At 35.9% G+C, this 16,904-nt stretch overlaps 1 protein-coding gene and 1 long non-coding RNA gene across 2 annotated transcripts in view; both read left to right on the top strand.

Annotated features, from left to right (window-relative positions):
- LOC141914492 (uncharacterized) overlaps positions 1 to 9,610 on the top strand; it is a 53,944-nt gene extending 44,334 nt beyond the window's left edge. The window contains exons 13-19 of the mRNA XM_074805712.1: positions 994 to 1,041; positions 1,672 to 1,767; positions 1,848 to 1,925; positions 2,010 to 2,057; positions 2,249 to 2,299; positions 3,018 to 3,056; positions 4,972 to 9,610. Of these exons, the coding sequence (XP_074661813.1) occupies positions 994 to 1,041; positions 1,672 to 1,767; positions 1,848 to 1,925; positions 2,010 to 2,057; positions 2,249 to 2,299; positions 3,018 to 3,056; positions 4,972 to 7,706 (3,095 nt within the window). The 3' untranslated portion in view covers positions 7,707 to 9,610. The remainder of the gene's footprint in view (positions 1 to 993; positions 1,042 to 1,671; positions 1,768 to 1,847; positions 1,926 to 2,009; positions 2,058 to 2,248; positions 2,300 to 3,017; positions 3,057 to 4,971) is intronic.
- A 3,713-nt stretch (positions 9,611 to 13,323) lies between these two features.
- On the top strand, positions 13,324 to 16,880 carry LOC141914488 (uncharacterized). Its single transcript, XR_012620841.1, has 3 exons — positions 13,324 to 13,372; positions 16,488 to 16,581; positions 16,808 to 16,880. It is a non-coding gene; the product is annotated as an uncharacterized LOC141914488 (long non-coding RNA).
- Positions 16,881 to 16,904: the final 24 nt, after the last annotated feature.

Genomic DNA, 16,904 nt, shown 5'->3' with positions numbered 1-16,904 from the left:
AGAGTAACTAGGCTTGGCAGTCATAAATGGTACAAAGAGAAACAAGAAAATAATCTCAGATATAAAATGATTGATAAAATGTTATTTTTCAAAAATGTAACTCTGATATTTTAAAAGCTATATTTATGCAGATCAAATCTATGTCTACCATGACATAGTTATTCCAAAAATGAAACTGCCAAATCCAGAAAGTACGTTTTGTAAAAATGAATAATATTGGTTTGCTATAGTAGTCTCAACTATTTACGAGATGGTGCGCCCTCACACAAGTAGTGGTTCTTATGCAGCTCTTAATCCAGCTTAGCTGTTCAGAACACTTAAAACTGAAATGCTTCATAATTTCATGAAAATGGCCCACAGGGTGAACTGCAGCTTGTTTCACAGTTTTGGGGAATATCAGTAGTAGTGACTTCGAACCTGAATAAATCTCTGAAGATGGATAAAAGTATACTACTTGAAATGTCAGAGTAACAAATTTTCCTCATTGATCTTCAATATTACGGGCCTTTTATAAACAGACAATATCTATTCTCTTTTTTAATAGCTAGGTTTATGGGAACCGCCTCCATAAATTGGAAGAATAAACAAATAATTTTTTGTTCCCGTTCGTGTATAAATTGAGTGAAAAAATTAGCAAGGAAATGCCTTTCACCTCCGCCGAATGAGAATCATGGCTTGAATGATGAACAAATTGAAAACCGCGTGGTTCCTTTTTGATCGCAGTGTGCAGAATTCGAACTTTCCATGCATATTTTATTTGGACATTTGTATATTCAGCCCTCTTGACAGTTCCCAGTTCATGAATTTAGTCTCACTAAGGGAATTTTCTTAAAATTCTTATTTCCTCCTCTGGAATGATATTTTGAAATGTTTACCCCGTAAAGCCAGCCATTAAAAAGGCCTAAATCGACTAAATTGTTGATTGAATTAGGAAAGTAGAACATATTTCGCTCTCTCTCTCTGCAGTAATCTATGGTGTTTATTCTGTTTCAGTGATTCACATCAAAGCAATTATTGCAGACAGAATTCCGAAATTCAAAGGTGAATGAATACATTGTATTGACTGTGAGGTGTTTTAATAGACAAATGAAACCGGTACAGAGTAAGGGTGGAGAGGACTTGTCCCCAGTAAGGGTGGTGGTCGACTGGTACCGAGTAAGGGTGAAGGTCGGCTGGTGCCGAGTAAGGGTGAAGGTCGACTGTATTTTACTATCCTAGTTCGTGGGAATTTATCCAAGTACCGGAACAACACAATTTCACTGGAAATGAGAAATTTTACGTAATGAAATTACTGAAAAGTAATCTTTGTATCTATTGGTTTTATCAATACTTAGCCAATTATTCCCAAATCTAAACTGGCTAGGTATCTCTTCGCCAGAGATAAAAGGATCATTTTTTGGAATGGAGGAGTTGATTATAGGTTCTATCACTTCCAAAGGCTCGTTCTACAGTTCATTCAAGCAAGATTTTATACTAGAACGTCTTAAAATATCTAATATACCAGATAACCTGATTATAAACCTGACTGAATTCAGAACATGCAATCACTGTGGGTGATGGGATAAGACAGATAGAGAGGAACGTACTTGTACCCAATATAACAATCGTTTCGACAATGTCGATAAGTTTTCTTTGCTCCTCATTAGTTACATTTAACATGTGTGATTATAGATTCACTAGAGACTGTTTTAAAAGAGAAATGTAAAAAGTTTCGCAGCAGTATGTGGTCATCAGCACAACAATGGGCATATGATATATCTCGTGCGGGTAAGTTCACAGTGAAATCAGATTGTGATCTATAATAGAATTCTTCGTATAAAAACTATTATCTTGTATTTATTACATAGTGTCTAAACTCAGTGAACTTGCCAGTACAACTTTAAAGATTAGCACAGGTTATTGGAAACGAGTGAAAGAAAGTTTCGGTAAATGATGAATTCTTGTTTCACTGAATTGTATTAATGATTCGATTTTTAGGGTTGAAATAATTGTTTGTTCTATTTGAATAGGAGATGAAATTGACAGTGTAACAGATACAACTGAACTCCAGCATATAGGTGAATATGAAAAAGATTAAAATAAAACAAAAATATAGCATCAATTAAAATCAGATCTTCAGAGGTATCTGTCCTCTGCCTTGATCCAGTGCTATGTTTTTAGTGTTAAACTTATGTGTTTAAAGTTATCACACTTTGGTCACATTTTGTATCAACTTAAATATTTACTTAACTATTTATTTTCATTTCAGTTGACGAATATTTGGGTGAATGCATTGAAACAGTGAGGAGTTATAGTGTTGGTGAGTACCTATCATTTGTATCCCTCATGAGTACCTCTCATGAGTACATTTCATGAGTACCTCTCATGAGTACCCCATATGAGAACCAATACAAATGACTACTAGAGAAAATTACGATGCGAGAAGTTAGAAGTAATGAAGTTCTAATATGAAATGTTTTAAATTCAAGCCAGTTTGATATATATATATATGTATTGCGCAGGTAACTTTCAGAATGATTAAAGTATATGAACTGTTAATTTGTAGCAATGTTCAATATTTAGTCAGGGGCGGATCCATTATTTCCCGATCAAGTGCCCTTTTGAAAATCACATGTGAAAACATTTACCCGACATTGATCTATGACAAAGGTCTACATCCCTAAGCAGTAATATGCACTTAAATTGCATAAAAACGTAAGCTTTACCTAGATTTTCAAAATCTACTCGGCGAGTAAGTAAGCATCTTGTGATATGAGGTGACCTTGCGCTCAACCTGGATGCGCCCCTCTTAGTATGATCATGATATCCTTGCACTACATTCTAAGGTGGAAGGATTTTCCACCTACTTCGAAAAATTTGGCATTTTTGCCTAGTATACCATAAATACTCATACCATGTGGGCCGCTACGTATAGGAACAGTCAATGATATCTGTTGAAGCTTCATTTTTGAAGTTTGAAGTTGATTTTTTAGTGTTATCATGATATTCCTGATTAATGAATATCATTTCCTTTTCAGGCGAACTAAAAACGAGAGGTTTCCTGATAGAGGAGTCGAGTAAGTAAATTATACAGTAGTTGCGTTTTGGGTTAATCCAGGACCAAAATTAAACAGTTCGGGATAAAGTTAATCCACAAGATTTAAATGAAATTTAGATTCATTTTCTTCCGGTTTAATTCATGAGCATGGTATTTGTGGTTCTAATCTCTACTGAACAGTTAAATGCATGATCAACATTTTTGGCTCCCGTTTGCGAGCATATGTCAACGGTCTGGCCGATCGATTATCATTCGTATGCTTAATACACTACGCTCAAAGCTATTTTTAGCACACTCAAACGCAATTTCAGTAGCCTCTGATTTCACTACTAATTGGCGAATCGAACGGAATAAGAAAAAATATATTTCGTAATTCGTTTTTCTTGATGGTGCGCAAAGTTGAAAGCCGTGGGTTTCATATTTATTGAGAAATTAACCAAAAAGTGTCATTCGATTTATTTGAGCAATTTTTTTATGCAGCATCTTTAGCTGTCCAAAATTACACATGTGAAAATTCATTGCTATTTGTGTCGAAAGAACTTTATATCGCCAAGATCCGACGCTTTGTCATAGCATTTGTTGAATATTTAAATGAGGTGGATCAGCAGGTGCGATATTTCGCGTAACAAAATGGTGGCACAATTGAAGAGGTTCATATTCATCAATTCTGGCGCGAATACTGATACTCAAGGCGTATGATATAACGATTTATTGTGTGCGATGTGTTCAATGATTCATCTAGTTTTGAAATCCCGTGCATAAGATAACGTTGCATCAAAGTATATGACGGAATTCTGGTTTGAAATTGAGGATATTTACTTATGTGTTCGCCACACGGCTGATTCACTGATGATACCGATCACCTGATAGCATCTAAATTTTTAATATGAGTCTGATGTTGACACGACTGAAATAATTGTTTTATCATTATCAATTGAAGTCATTTTATTGACGTTTGCATTAACGACCTTGATTATTAGTGTACAGTTGCGTAGGCAGTATTTTGCCTTATTACTCTAGATGCTATGCGTGTATATACATATCAGTTATAGATAACGCGCGCCAAGGTGCAGGTCGCGCGTAACAACGATTTATCTGAGTGAAGATGTAAGCTTGCCTGCCCACTTAAAGCAATCCTATCGTGAATTTATTAATCAATCGATAAACTTTATTTCGTCAGTAAACGGCACAGGCCTCAAATTTGCATAAACATGGGAGCTTCTGTCCAATGAAACCCAGACTCTCAATTTGCCGGGTCACCCATAGTTTTAGTTGTTATGTAATGTAATTCTATAAATGTATTAAGATTATGAACATTAATTTGTTAGGACAAAAGTTCCCATATTCAATTTTTCAAAGATTTCGTTCTCGTTAAAATGTCAGTTATCACTGACCAAAATTAAGTCCTTTTTGACATATTTTTTCTCTCATAAAATTTCTTTCCAGTTACTAATCGCATCTTTTTGTCATCTTTGACACCTTTGACACATGTGTGTGTGTACATGTGGTCTCGATATGTCCAATGGATTTACCCCAAACCCCATAAGTTCACATGTGGCGGTGAATTTCAATGGCTTTGCCTCATTCTAGTTGTGTTTAGAATTAAGTCGATTAAAGATTAGTCAAAATCAATTGAAACATGTAAATAAAATCATTTAATCATGATGAAGATTTTGATTTGCGTGTTTTCTACTACATGTATTAAAATATTGTTTTCTCAACCAAAACATTGATTTCAGATGATACTTAAATCAACTAGTAGATTTTAGGTCATAAAAGAAGATTTTTTCATTGGTTGTTAAAATCAGCTCAGTTGTTTTTAGCAGGTGCTACAGAAAATCTTTTTCAAAACAATTTTCTTTTAATAAATAGGAAATCTTGTGGCCCAAGTTAGCCACCATTCAAAAGTCCGAAACTGATTTCTTTTTTTACAGATGTTACTCAAGTTCAGAAGTATCTGAAAGAAACGTATAAACAACTGATTGATGATAAAAATTATAAAGAGGTTTGGTGGAGCGATGAATTCGTCAATTTCAACGAAATCTTCACCACAGAACACGCGAGAATTCGGCCGCAAAAACGAAACCCGAGGGGAAATGAAGAAAGTGAGGAGCAGTCAGTGATTTTACCCGATGATTTCGAGAAGCTTTTCACTTATGAACAGCCCGAAAAGAAGCATATATGCCTCGTAGGTGATCCTGGTATTGGTAAAACTACACAGGTGATAAATCAAGTGTTGTCATGGGAACGATCACCGTTTCTAGAAAGATTTCCCATGTTATTCTATATACCGTTAAATGAACTGCCCGCTGATAACGCGTGTATTTATACGTACATTTACGATAATCTTTTAAGTCAAGTAGTAAAAAAAGACGCGCCGTATGATGGTTTTATGAGATTTGTACAGGAAAATGCAGAAAAAGCGATATTTTTGCTAGACGGCTTCGACGAGTTGAAAAACTATAAAGCGAAGAAAGAAATCGTACGCGCGACCAATGAATTACTGAAAGCGCACATCGTCATAACAACACGTGAGTCCAGGGGAAGCATGATCGCCACTGATTCCAAATTCACCGTTGTATCGATATACGGCTTCAGAGAGGAAGGAGTCTTCGATATAATGAAGAGAAAATTCCCCGAGCGCGATGCAGATCAGCTATTCAACATGTTTAAAGTCGCGGCGCCACCTTTATTTCAAAGTACCTACTTCAACCCGTTGATACTACATATGTTTTGTTCTCTGTATATGGACAAGAAAGAAATTACGATACCATCAAAACTCACCGATATCTACATCGATTTGACGTGTTTTCTGATCAGTAAACGTGAGGGCTTCGACTTGTCGTCGGAATGTTTTTTCCGCGATATCGGAAATTCAGAAGCACTTAAAGAAATCTGTCAAGTCGCGTATGAGACGCTCATCAAGGGTCAAAACAGCTTCAGTGAAAATCATCTCAAACTCGACGAATCGAAGATGACGGCTTTGACATGCGAAGAGGTGTCGCCGGGAATGAACTCAGACCGCTTCGTCCAGCTAAGATTCATACTCAAATCTGTGCACGAATTTCTGGCGGCGTTTCACTCGGTTGTACAATTCAACAACAGTGGTGAAATACCCTGGAAAAAATGTGCGTTTGAACAACTACCGGACGAACTGAAAAAATATGGTGAATTATACCCGAGATTCATGGTAGGGCTGCTGTATCGTCTCAAGCATGATAACGCCTTCGGTGAACTTTTCAGAACTTTAATTGATGAGAATTTAAAAGCAGTCACAATAGACGAGGACGGTTTCGATGACATAATAAACGATCAACAAAATGTCCAGATAGCGGCCCTTCCCGAATATGAACGCTACATCGAACTTAAATCTGAAAGCTATTGGTTATCTGATCGGTTATCAGTCTACCTGAATGAAGCCGACTGTCCGGATGACGCCATTAGCGAAATATTTCACTACACCGGAAAAATGTTGATTGTAAATATAACTAGCGACGTGCAAATAAAAGTACTCGCAAAAATACTCGAACACAAACAATGCCCGATCGAGGTAGTTTATCTAAGAGATATGAGTAACGAACTGAAACCCGGCACTGGCGAATACTGCGCATTAGAAACAGCCATAGCGAGTAACACTCGTCTTCAGGGTATGATAATCGCACGAGAGAGGTGTTGTTCAATAGACAGTGATCCGTACTTGGTATTGTGTCAGAAAAGCAACAGTACGAACTGGCTTGTGGACTTATTAAAAGGAGAATTCCGTATCGGTTACAAGAAACTCGATTGTGAATGGATAAAAACGAGTCGATTGATTGAATCTGAAGATGACGTTCAGTCGATCACTCGTGATCCATCCACACAATATAAAGAGGAAATTCTCTATATCAAAACGGAGGCTAGTGCAAAAATCTTTGGCAATATTCACAAATCTAATCCATCCCTAAAACATTTGTTTATCCGCGTGCCTCCCAGTGAAAATATATATAGAGGGCTGACAAACATAATTCCGCGCTTGAAAGAAATTCATCTTCGAGGCGGAGAAAAATCCAAGCCTTATGGGAGAATATTAGATGAAGATTTGACCGATACAGAATTGGAAGATTTTAACAGTGCCTTACGATCTTCAAAGATCGAAACAATTCATCTTGATCTGATTCAACTAACCAAAGATCAATCGACAAAAATCAGTGATTGTATCGCTTCAATGTCGGAACTAAAGCTTCTTTCTTGTCACAGATCTAGTCTAGAAAAAAGCCGCATTCTGCCTCACCTGCCGCAGCTGACGGTTTTATCAGTAGATGTAAAGTTAGAAGCTGATTACCAAGCACTTGTTCGGTATCTATCATCAGATGCGGTAAATCAGCTGAAAAATATCGGTATCACAAGCTCACTTAAAAGCACCGAACAGCATCGGACCATCTTACGACTACTTAAAAACGTCTCATCGCTTCGTATGTTACAGTTCAACGTTTACAAGGAGAGGTTTGATACACAGGACGATATCGATTCATTTGTCAAATCAATCGTCGAATTAATCAAAAACCTTCCGCACCTATCTCACCTGTATTTCCGTTGCCGAGCCAGCGACCGAGCTAGGATGAAAAACTGCATCGAATCAGAACTTAACGAACTCAATAAAAGAGTGAGTGTACATTTATTGTTTTCTTAGTTTCCGCAGAGGAATGAAAAAAACAACGTTGTGTACATCTGAGCCTGTCATTTTCCTGAATCTGGAACGGAACGGAACGGAACAGAACAGAGCAGAGCAGAACTGCAGCACTGATATCAAACTGTATTCTTTGAATAAATGACATAGCCCGAGATCAAACCGGAATAAATTGAAACTACACACATTCAACTGCCCAAATATACTAATTAGATCCGTTTGATTAACATCGAGTTTAACAATTCATTCTATACATTTTATTTTATGCATTTCAATTAACATGACAATAATTCATATCATATTCTTTACGTCTTCCCTGGGTATTACAGGTATGACTAAACCTCGCCTTCCTCGTCAGACATTTAAGTAACTGGGACTTAAACGTAGATCACTTTTCTGACTTTTTATAAACGTATTTCCCCCTCCTTAACTCGTGCTCGAGGTTCATCGTATGTTACTATGTATATTTAGTTAAATGAATAATCTTTTGTAAGGTGACATTTTAGGTGAGCGGTTCTTATGGGTGAGACTATGGAGAAAAATAGGACTGTGATGATTGAATCTATATATTATTATTCTATATCCTCAGAGATGTTGACAATTAAGATTTATATTATATTTTCCTATATACCCAAGAATTATGGTAACTTTAAAAATGGGAAATCTTAATAATTCGTATCTTAAAATATTTAGGTTGTGTGTGTCAATTCTGTATATAAAGACTGGCGGTTATAGTTCGATGTACTATCATTAACCACTCGCAACTCTCCCGAACCCCTACCACTCCTATTACGGATAATTGATGCTGTAAATCAATCTTGTTGAATCAAGTGATATTTAATACGAAAAGAAAAAGAATCCGTCGAAAGGAGATGAATGTGTTTTTAAATACAATCATTGTAGTTTTTGTTCAGAATTGAATGTTATTTCTGCACTTTTTAATCTCTATTTTATTTGATGAATCAATTAATTTTAATTACATTAGTTGATCGTTAAAACTGCTATGTTTCTGCTATTATCTATTGGAAAAGAACGAATTATATACTTGTCGTTTTCCGCATCTAATCTGTTTTCTTCCGCTAGTAAGAGAAAACCTGCCTTTTTATTGTTGTAGTCTGTTGAGGTTCAGAACTCCTCAGATGTGTTTGTATCACCTGGGTGGGAGTGAGTGGAGTATGAACGTGTCAGCTGTCATTGATCGTATCAGCGTATTTGGTGGGGCTCGTTACGTAATACGATACGCGAGTGTTATCCGTCAGCACTCGGCAATTTCCGTATGTTGATAGTTGGGCTACTCTAGCGATGCAGAAATTTCTGACATAGAATTTGATGAGAACGGGGAGGTGGAGTGGTATTACTTTTATCAGTCGCCTTCTGAAATGTGCTACATTGACTACTGAAATATATACAGCGTTACTAGAGTAGATGGAATACAATATAACTGATCATCAAGCATAAAATAGATCAAATAAAGTTAGTAACTATAGCGAGTGATATATATAATTGAAATTGCTTTTTATCAGCGGTATGTCTTATAGGGGGATATACTCAAACTTCACTTAAACCTCATCCCTTAAGAACTCCTAAACGGAAAATGCTTTTAAAGGTGCTTGAAACAATGTGTAACTGTATTTTGATTTGAATACAATGTAAGTCGTATAAGGTTTAACTATACTACAGTATATTTATAAGTTTATATATTTATATAAGTTTAAGATTTTCAAAATGCATTACTGATTGACTTGATTATTTTTTTTATTGAAAGCAGTGAAAATGTATTACTGATTGACTTGATAAGTATTGTTATTGAAAGAAGTGATAATGTATTACTGATTGACTTGATAAGTATTGTTATTGAAAGTAGTGATAATGTATTACGGATTTACTTGATAAGTATTGTTATTAAAAGCAGTGATAATGTAGTACTGATTTAATTGATAATTATTATTATTGAAAGCAGTGATAATGTATTACTGATTTACTTGATAAGTATTGTTATTAAAAGCAGTTATTATGTATTACTGATTGACTTGATAAGTGTTATTATTGAAAGCGATAATGTATTACTGATTTACTTGATAAGTATTGTTATTAAAAGCAGTTATTATGTATTGCTGATTGACTTGATAAGCATTATTATTGAAAGAAGTGATAATGTATTACTGATTGACTTGATAAGTATTGTTATTGAAAGCAGTGATAATGTATTACTGATTGACTTGATAAGTATTGTTATTGAAAGTAGTGATAATGTATTACTGATTGACTTGATAAGTATTGTTATTGAAAGTAGTGATAATGTATTACGGATTTACTTGATAAGTATTGTTATTAAAAGCAGTTATTATGTATTACTGATTGACTTGATAAGCATTATTATTGAAAGAAGTGATAATGTATTACTGATTTACTTGATAAGTATTGTTATTGAAAGCAGTGATAATGTAGTACTGATTTAATTGATAATTATTATTATTGAAAGCAGTGATAATGTATTACTGATTTACTTGATAAGTATTGTTATTAAAAGCAGTTATTATGTATTACTGATTGACTTGATAAGTGTTATTATTGAAAGCAGTGATAATGTATTACTGATTTACTTGATAAGTATTGTTATTAAAAGCAGTTATTATGTATTGCTGATTGACTTGATAAGCATTATTATTGAAAGAAGTGATAATGTATTACTGATTGACTTGATAAGTATTGTTATTGAAAGCAGTGATAATGTAGTACTGATTTAATTGATAATTATTATTATTGAAAGCAGTGATAATGTATTACTGATTTACTTGATAAGTATTGTTATTAAAAGCAGTTATTATGTATTACTGATTGACTTGATAAGTGTTATTATTGAAAGCAGTGATAATGTATTACTGATTTACTTGATAAGTATTGTTATTAAAAGCAGTTATTATGTATTGCTGATTGACTTGATAAGCATTATTATTGAAAGAAGTGATAATGTATTACTGATTGACTTGATAAGTATTGTTATTGAAAGCAGTGATAATGTATTACTGATTGACTTGATAAGTATTGTTATTGAAAGTAGTGATAATGTATTACTGATTGACTTGATAAGTATTGTTATTGAAAGTAGTGATAATGTATTACGGATTTACTTGATAAGTATTGTTATTAAAAGCAGTTATTATGTATTACTGATTGACTTGATAAGCATTATTATTGAAAGAAGTGATAATGTATTACTGATTTACTTGATAAGTATTGTTATTGAAAGCAGTGATAATGTAGTACTGATTTAATTGATAATTATTATTATTGAAAGCAGTGATAATGTATTACTGATTTACTTGATAAGTATTGTTATTAAAAGCAGTTATTATGTATTACTGATTGACTTGATAAGTGTTATTATTGAAAGCAGTGATAATGTATTACTGATTTACTTGATAAGTATTGTTATTAAAAGCAGTTATTATGTATTGCTGATTGACTTGATAAGCATTATTATTGAAAGAAGTGATAATGTATTACTGATTTACTTGATAAGTATTGTTATTGAAAGCAGTGATAATGTATTACTGAATGACTTGATAACCATTATTATTGAAAGCAGTGATAATGTATTACTGATTGACTTGATAACCATCATTATTGAAAGCAGTGATAATGTATTACTGATTTAATTGATAATTATTATTATTGAAGGTAGTGATAATGTATTACTGATTGACTCGATAAGTATTGTTATTGAAAGCAGTGATAATGTATTACTGATTGACTTGATAAGTATTGTTATTGAAAGCAATGATAATATATTACTGATTGACTTGATAACCATTATTATTGAAAGCAGTGATAATGTATTACTGATTTAGTTTATAATTATTATTATTGAAAGTAGTGATAATGTGTTACTGATTTACTTCTTGATAAGTAGTATTATTGAAAGCTGTGATAAATTTTATTTCATTTGAAGAAGTTTTGTAAAACATAACAATTTATGAAACCAATGATGTTTGATGCGCTTTGTAAAATCAGTAAGACGTGGGCTCCTGGTAAAACCAGGAAGGTCTTAGGCTCGTGGTAAAACCAGGAGTTCGTGGGCTCCTGGTAAAACTTGTGAGGTAGGGGGCACCTGATAAACTAGGAGGGTCGCTGGCTCCTGGTAAAACAGAGATCAAGGGCTCCTGGTAAAACCAGGGAGGTTCCTTGTAAAGCCAGGGAGGTACTCGGCAACAATAACAACTTTCTGATGTGATTTGTACTAGAAATTGCTAATAATGTAACGTGCTCAAATATTTTATTCGCTTAATAAAGATAATTTATCCATAGAAAGAAAATACTTTCTTGTTTCAAGTGCAGTCCGGGTAGAATACACCCGGGTTGGATGAGGTTCAACGTTTGTGAGCTATAATAGTCACAATTCCTGCAATTTCTACATTTTGAGTTGATTCCATATTTTTGAGTTTTAAATCGATTAACATTCTAATACTTAAAGCATCTTATATAAACTGATATATTTTATGCAGTATTCAATTCTCAAATTATTTGATGGTTAAATTGAAATCTCTGTTATAAACATTATGCATGGCGGAGAATGGATTGATTTTAGTAGATTTATAGAGCGAAGATGAATTATAACTGTTGGAAGTGTTACAGTTTACTGACCCCAATGAAATGCGACACTTTGTTGTTAACTTTGTTGATAACTTGATAAAGGTAAGATTATTGAAGTTTCAATTCCTAGTACACGTGTTAGTAATATCCTCTCTTCTGGGAAGCGCTGCTGCACACACTGAACATGTTTGTTTTCGGGTACTTGTTACAGACCAGTTCTAGAAATAAGGCCGTCTGAACATGAAAGTGAAATCCGCATGATCGGGATTCGAGAGGAGTGGTGATTGAATTTTTAGAAGCGTCTGCCGGGGTGGATCGAGAATCCTCATCTATTGGTTAAACACATTGGGAATAAACTACATACATTGTACGTATTTACCACTGCAATTTCATCTTAGAATTTCTCCGTTAAATTTTGCAAATGATATCAACGCGTAAATTTTGAAGTATTGAAACCTTTAATGATGATTTAGATATTGTCTGAAAGCGATGAAAAACTCTGAATCCAGTTCCACAGTAAGAAAGGAATCTGTATCGTCACGTGTAATATACAGTCAAAGCTCGATATAACACCACCAATTTTTAGGCGATATAACGAAGTGGCGATCATGAGAGTTTCTCGCTCATCAAAAACATAGTTAATGGCGGATCATATCCTTTAGTAGTATAAAGCGGACTATCGCCAAATCCTCGTTTCCATCAGCAGCCTCACCGGTACCGCGTTGATTTAATTCACAAGTATGGTTTTATTTCATCAATTGGGTACCCGAATAACCAGCTATCCGACCAGATGTCGTGACGAGCAGTAGGTCGCCCGTTGTCAAAATTAGTTCATTTTCAATGAGCTTTGAACAGAAGTTTTAGACTCAGGAATCTATATATAACCACACCACCCACCAAATATACAATGCTTATATTCTTCTACTCGGATATCAGCGGGGTTTTCATAGATTATTGATCATTCAGAATTGAAATGTAGGAAAATCGAATGTGGACGACCAACTATCTACACGCGAACCTGGTGGATCCTCACCTACCATACGCGGAATCGTTGATTGCCTCAGCAGCAACTGCGGGTACTCAATTTTAATTAATTTTACTTTCACCATTTCTCAGCTTGTTATATATATTAGGGGAATGTTGACATTCTATGATGTTGGTTCGAATCATTTTAAATCCTGATTAACGTGGAGGAGCGCCTATTGATGTACCACGTAAACTTTTAATTAACTCTCACCTTCTTAATTAGCTCGTTTTAAGTGACCTAAACGTTGCTCATATTTCGTTGTGCTTCTGGTCCTTTGAAATTACCAAAATCGAACTTTGTAATAGCCGAAGAATTAGGGACTGTTTGCCGGTAATGTACGGGTCCTAGAACATTTCATAATAACCTATCTGTGAAAGTGCGATAAATTTATCGTGGGGTCATGTACTGTTACAATGTGATGACACCCGGCAACCAACGATCTCCTTGTTAGCTGTTTCGAGCGTTTCGCTTTATTCGTGTCGATGTATACAAAGTAAAGTAACGCTATAGAAGGTAGTACTGAAAGTTCGAAGCGAGAGAATTGTATTGCAAATGTATGTTTTTTACATTCATGCAGATTAAGGATTACTAGATATCGGATTGTCCTTGATTACAACCGCCCGATCATAGTTTGCCTCATTGCCTTTGCCCATGACGTCAGCGATAGGGGTAGAAATGTGTCTAGATCAGAATCGGAAAGCAGATCTGAGTTAGGTCTACGCCCAGCCTGTGTGCTAAGGTCATCAACCGTGGTATAAGTTTTTCCCTCCACAATGCTTCCACTCTGCGGAGTAGAATGTGGTCCCGGAATGTTGCTTGTCCATTTATCAGAGAGCAGTCCCGGAGTGTTTCCACTCCGCGGAGTAGAAAGTGGTCCCGGAGTGTTGCTAGTGTTGGCGTGTTTAATAAACGCAGTAACCCTAGTGATGGCCGGTTTAATAAATTTAGAAACCCCAGTGATGACCTGTTTAATAAACGTAGTTACCCTAGTGTTGGCCTGTTTAATAATCGCAGTAACCCTCGTGTCGGCCTGTTAAATAAGCGCAGCAACCCTATTGTTGGCCTATTTAACAAACGTCGTAACCCTGGTGTCGGTCTGTTTGATAAACGCAGTTACTCTAGTGTTGGCCTGTTGATTAATCGCAATAACCCTAGTGTTCGCCTGTTTGATAAAGGCAGTTACCCTAGTGTTGGCCTGCTTAATAAACGCAGTTACCCTATGTTGGCCTGTTTTATAATCGTAATAACCCTAATGTTCGCCTGTTTGATAAAGGCAGTGTTGGCGTGTTTAATCAACGCAGTTACCCTTGTGTTGGCCAGTTTAATAAAAGTAGTAACCCTTGTGTTGGCCTTCTAAATAACCGCAGTTACCCTTATGCTGTCCTGTTTAGTTAACGCAACAAACCTAGTGTCGGAGTGTTTAGTGTATGCAGTAACCCTCGAGTTGGCTTCTTCAATAAACGCAGTTACCCTAGTGTTGGCCTGTTCAATAAACGCAGTAACCCTAGTGTTGGCCTGTTCAATAAACGTAGTAACCCTAGTGTTGGCCTGATTAGTAAACGCAGCAACCCTAATGCCGGCCTGTTTGATAAACGCCATTACCCATTTGTTGGCCTGTTTAATAAACGCAGTTACCCGTGTGTGGGCCTGCTCCAATAAACGCAGTTACTCTAGTGTTGGCCTGTTTAATAAATGTAGCAACCCTAGTGTCGGCCTGATTAGTAAACGCAGTTACCCTAGTGTTGGCCTGTTTATTCAATGCAGTTACCCTATTGTTGGCCTGCTCAATAAACGCAGTTACTCTAGTGTTGGCCTGTTTAATAAATGTAGTAACCCAAGTGTCGGCCTGATTAGTAAACGCAGCAACCCTAGTGCCGGCCTGTTTGATAAACGCCATTACCCATTTGTTGGCCTGTTTTATAAACGCAGTTACCCTTGTGTGGGCCTGCTCCAATAAACGCAGTTACTCTAGTGTTGGCATGTTTAATAAATGTAGCAACCCTAGTGTCGGCCTGATTAGTAAACGCAGCAACCCTAGTTTTGGCCTGCTCAATAAACGCAGTTACTCTAGTGTTGGCCTGTTTAATAAATGTAGTAACCCAAGTGTGTGCCTGTTTGATAAATGCAATTACCCTTGTGTTGGCCTGTTTAATAAACGCAGTTGCCCTTGTGTGAGCCTGCTCAATAACCGCAGTTACTCTAGTGTTGGCCTGTTTAATAAATGTAGCAACCCAAGTGTCGGCCTGTTTAGTATATGCAGAAACCCTAGTGTTGGACTGTTTAATAAACGCAGTAACCCTAGTGTTGGCCTGTCTAATAAACGCAGCAACCCTTGTGCCGGCCTGTTTAATGAACATAGTTATCCTAGTGTTGGCATCTTTAATAAACGCAGTTACCCTAGTGTTTGCCTTATCAATAAACGCCGTAACCTTTGTGTCGGCCTGTTTAGTAAACGCAGCAACCCTAGTGTCGGTCTGTTTAATAAACGCAGTTATCCTAGTGTTGGCCTGTTTAATAAAAGCAATTACCCTCGTATTGGCCTGTTCAATAAACGCAGTTACCCTAGTGTCGGCCTGATTAATAAACGTAGTAACCCTAGTGTTGGCATGTTTAATAAACGCGATTACCTTTGTGTTGGCCTGTTCAACAAACGCAGTTACCCTAGTGTTGGCCTGTTAAATAAATGTAGTTACCCTAGTGTTGGCCAGCTGAATAAACGGAGTAAGCCTAGTCTTGGCCTGCCGAATAAACGTGTCAATTATGGTTCCACGTATGCAGCCGCTCGGACTGATGCTACTGTGTCGTTTTCTGAACATGTATTTACACGAGTATAATTTTAGACCACGGTCTGGTCACCGAATCGGTGATTTGAAGAGCCACGAACATAGGCGTAGTTGATGTTGGAAATTGAATAGGAATCTTTGACAAGATGACTGATGATAAATGCAGTCAGCTTAAATGACTGTATGAATGTAAATAACTTAAATTTTATCCTGGTGGCATTTTTATAGATGGTATTTTTTTTACCAGCGTTGACTTCAAAATAGAATGATCCAATGCGATAATTACCACTTGGTAGTCAATATTGGGAGTTTCTGTCATCATTGCTAATTGACGTCTTTAACAACTATTTTAAGATGTTTTTCCTCGCTTTGTCAATGTAGGTTATTTGGCGCATTGTCCGAGATGACGTCAGATTTAGCTTGCCGTGCGGCCCAAATTTGTAAATAAGTTGACTAGCGCGAGTAGTTGCAATGGGTACGTCTAAAATCAATATTTCGGTGATCGACCTGGACCATGTTCACCATAATATATTAGTATTGAAGTTCTGTTGAAGAAGCGTTCGTGGCAAAATAATTTGATCGTATTTTTGCATTTCAATAAAATATATCGACTATATATTTTTATATACATATAAGCATTTCGATGAAACCGTTGTTCAAAAGTACATATTTTGTAATTATTTCTATATCGGTTGGAGTAGGGAAAGGTCGATATTTTGCCGTTGGAATCGTCGTGCATAACGCAGTAACGCGATCCGTCGTCCATATTTATAAAAGAACTGAAAGCATATTTAACGT

Source organism: Tubulanus polymorphus, unplaced genomic scaffold (assembly GCF_964204645.1).
Source record: "Tubulanus polymorphus unplaced genomic scaffold, tnTubPoly1.2 scaffold_29, whole genome shotgun sequence".
Lineage (NCBI taxonomy): Eukaryota > Metazoa > Nemertea > Palaeonemertea > Tubulaniformes > Tubulanidae > Tubulanus > Tubulanus polymorphus.
Note: the sequence above shows the minus strand (reverse complement) of the source record. Positions and strands in the feature narration are given on the sequence as shown.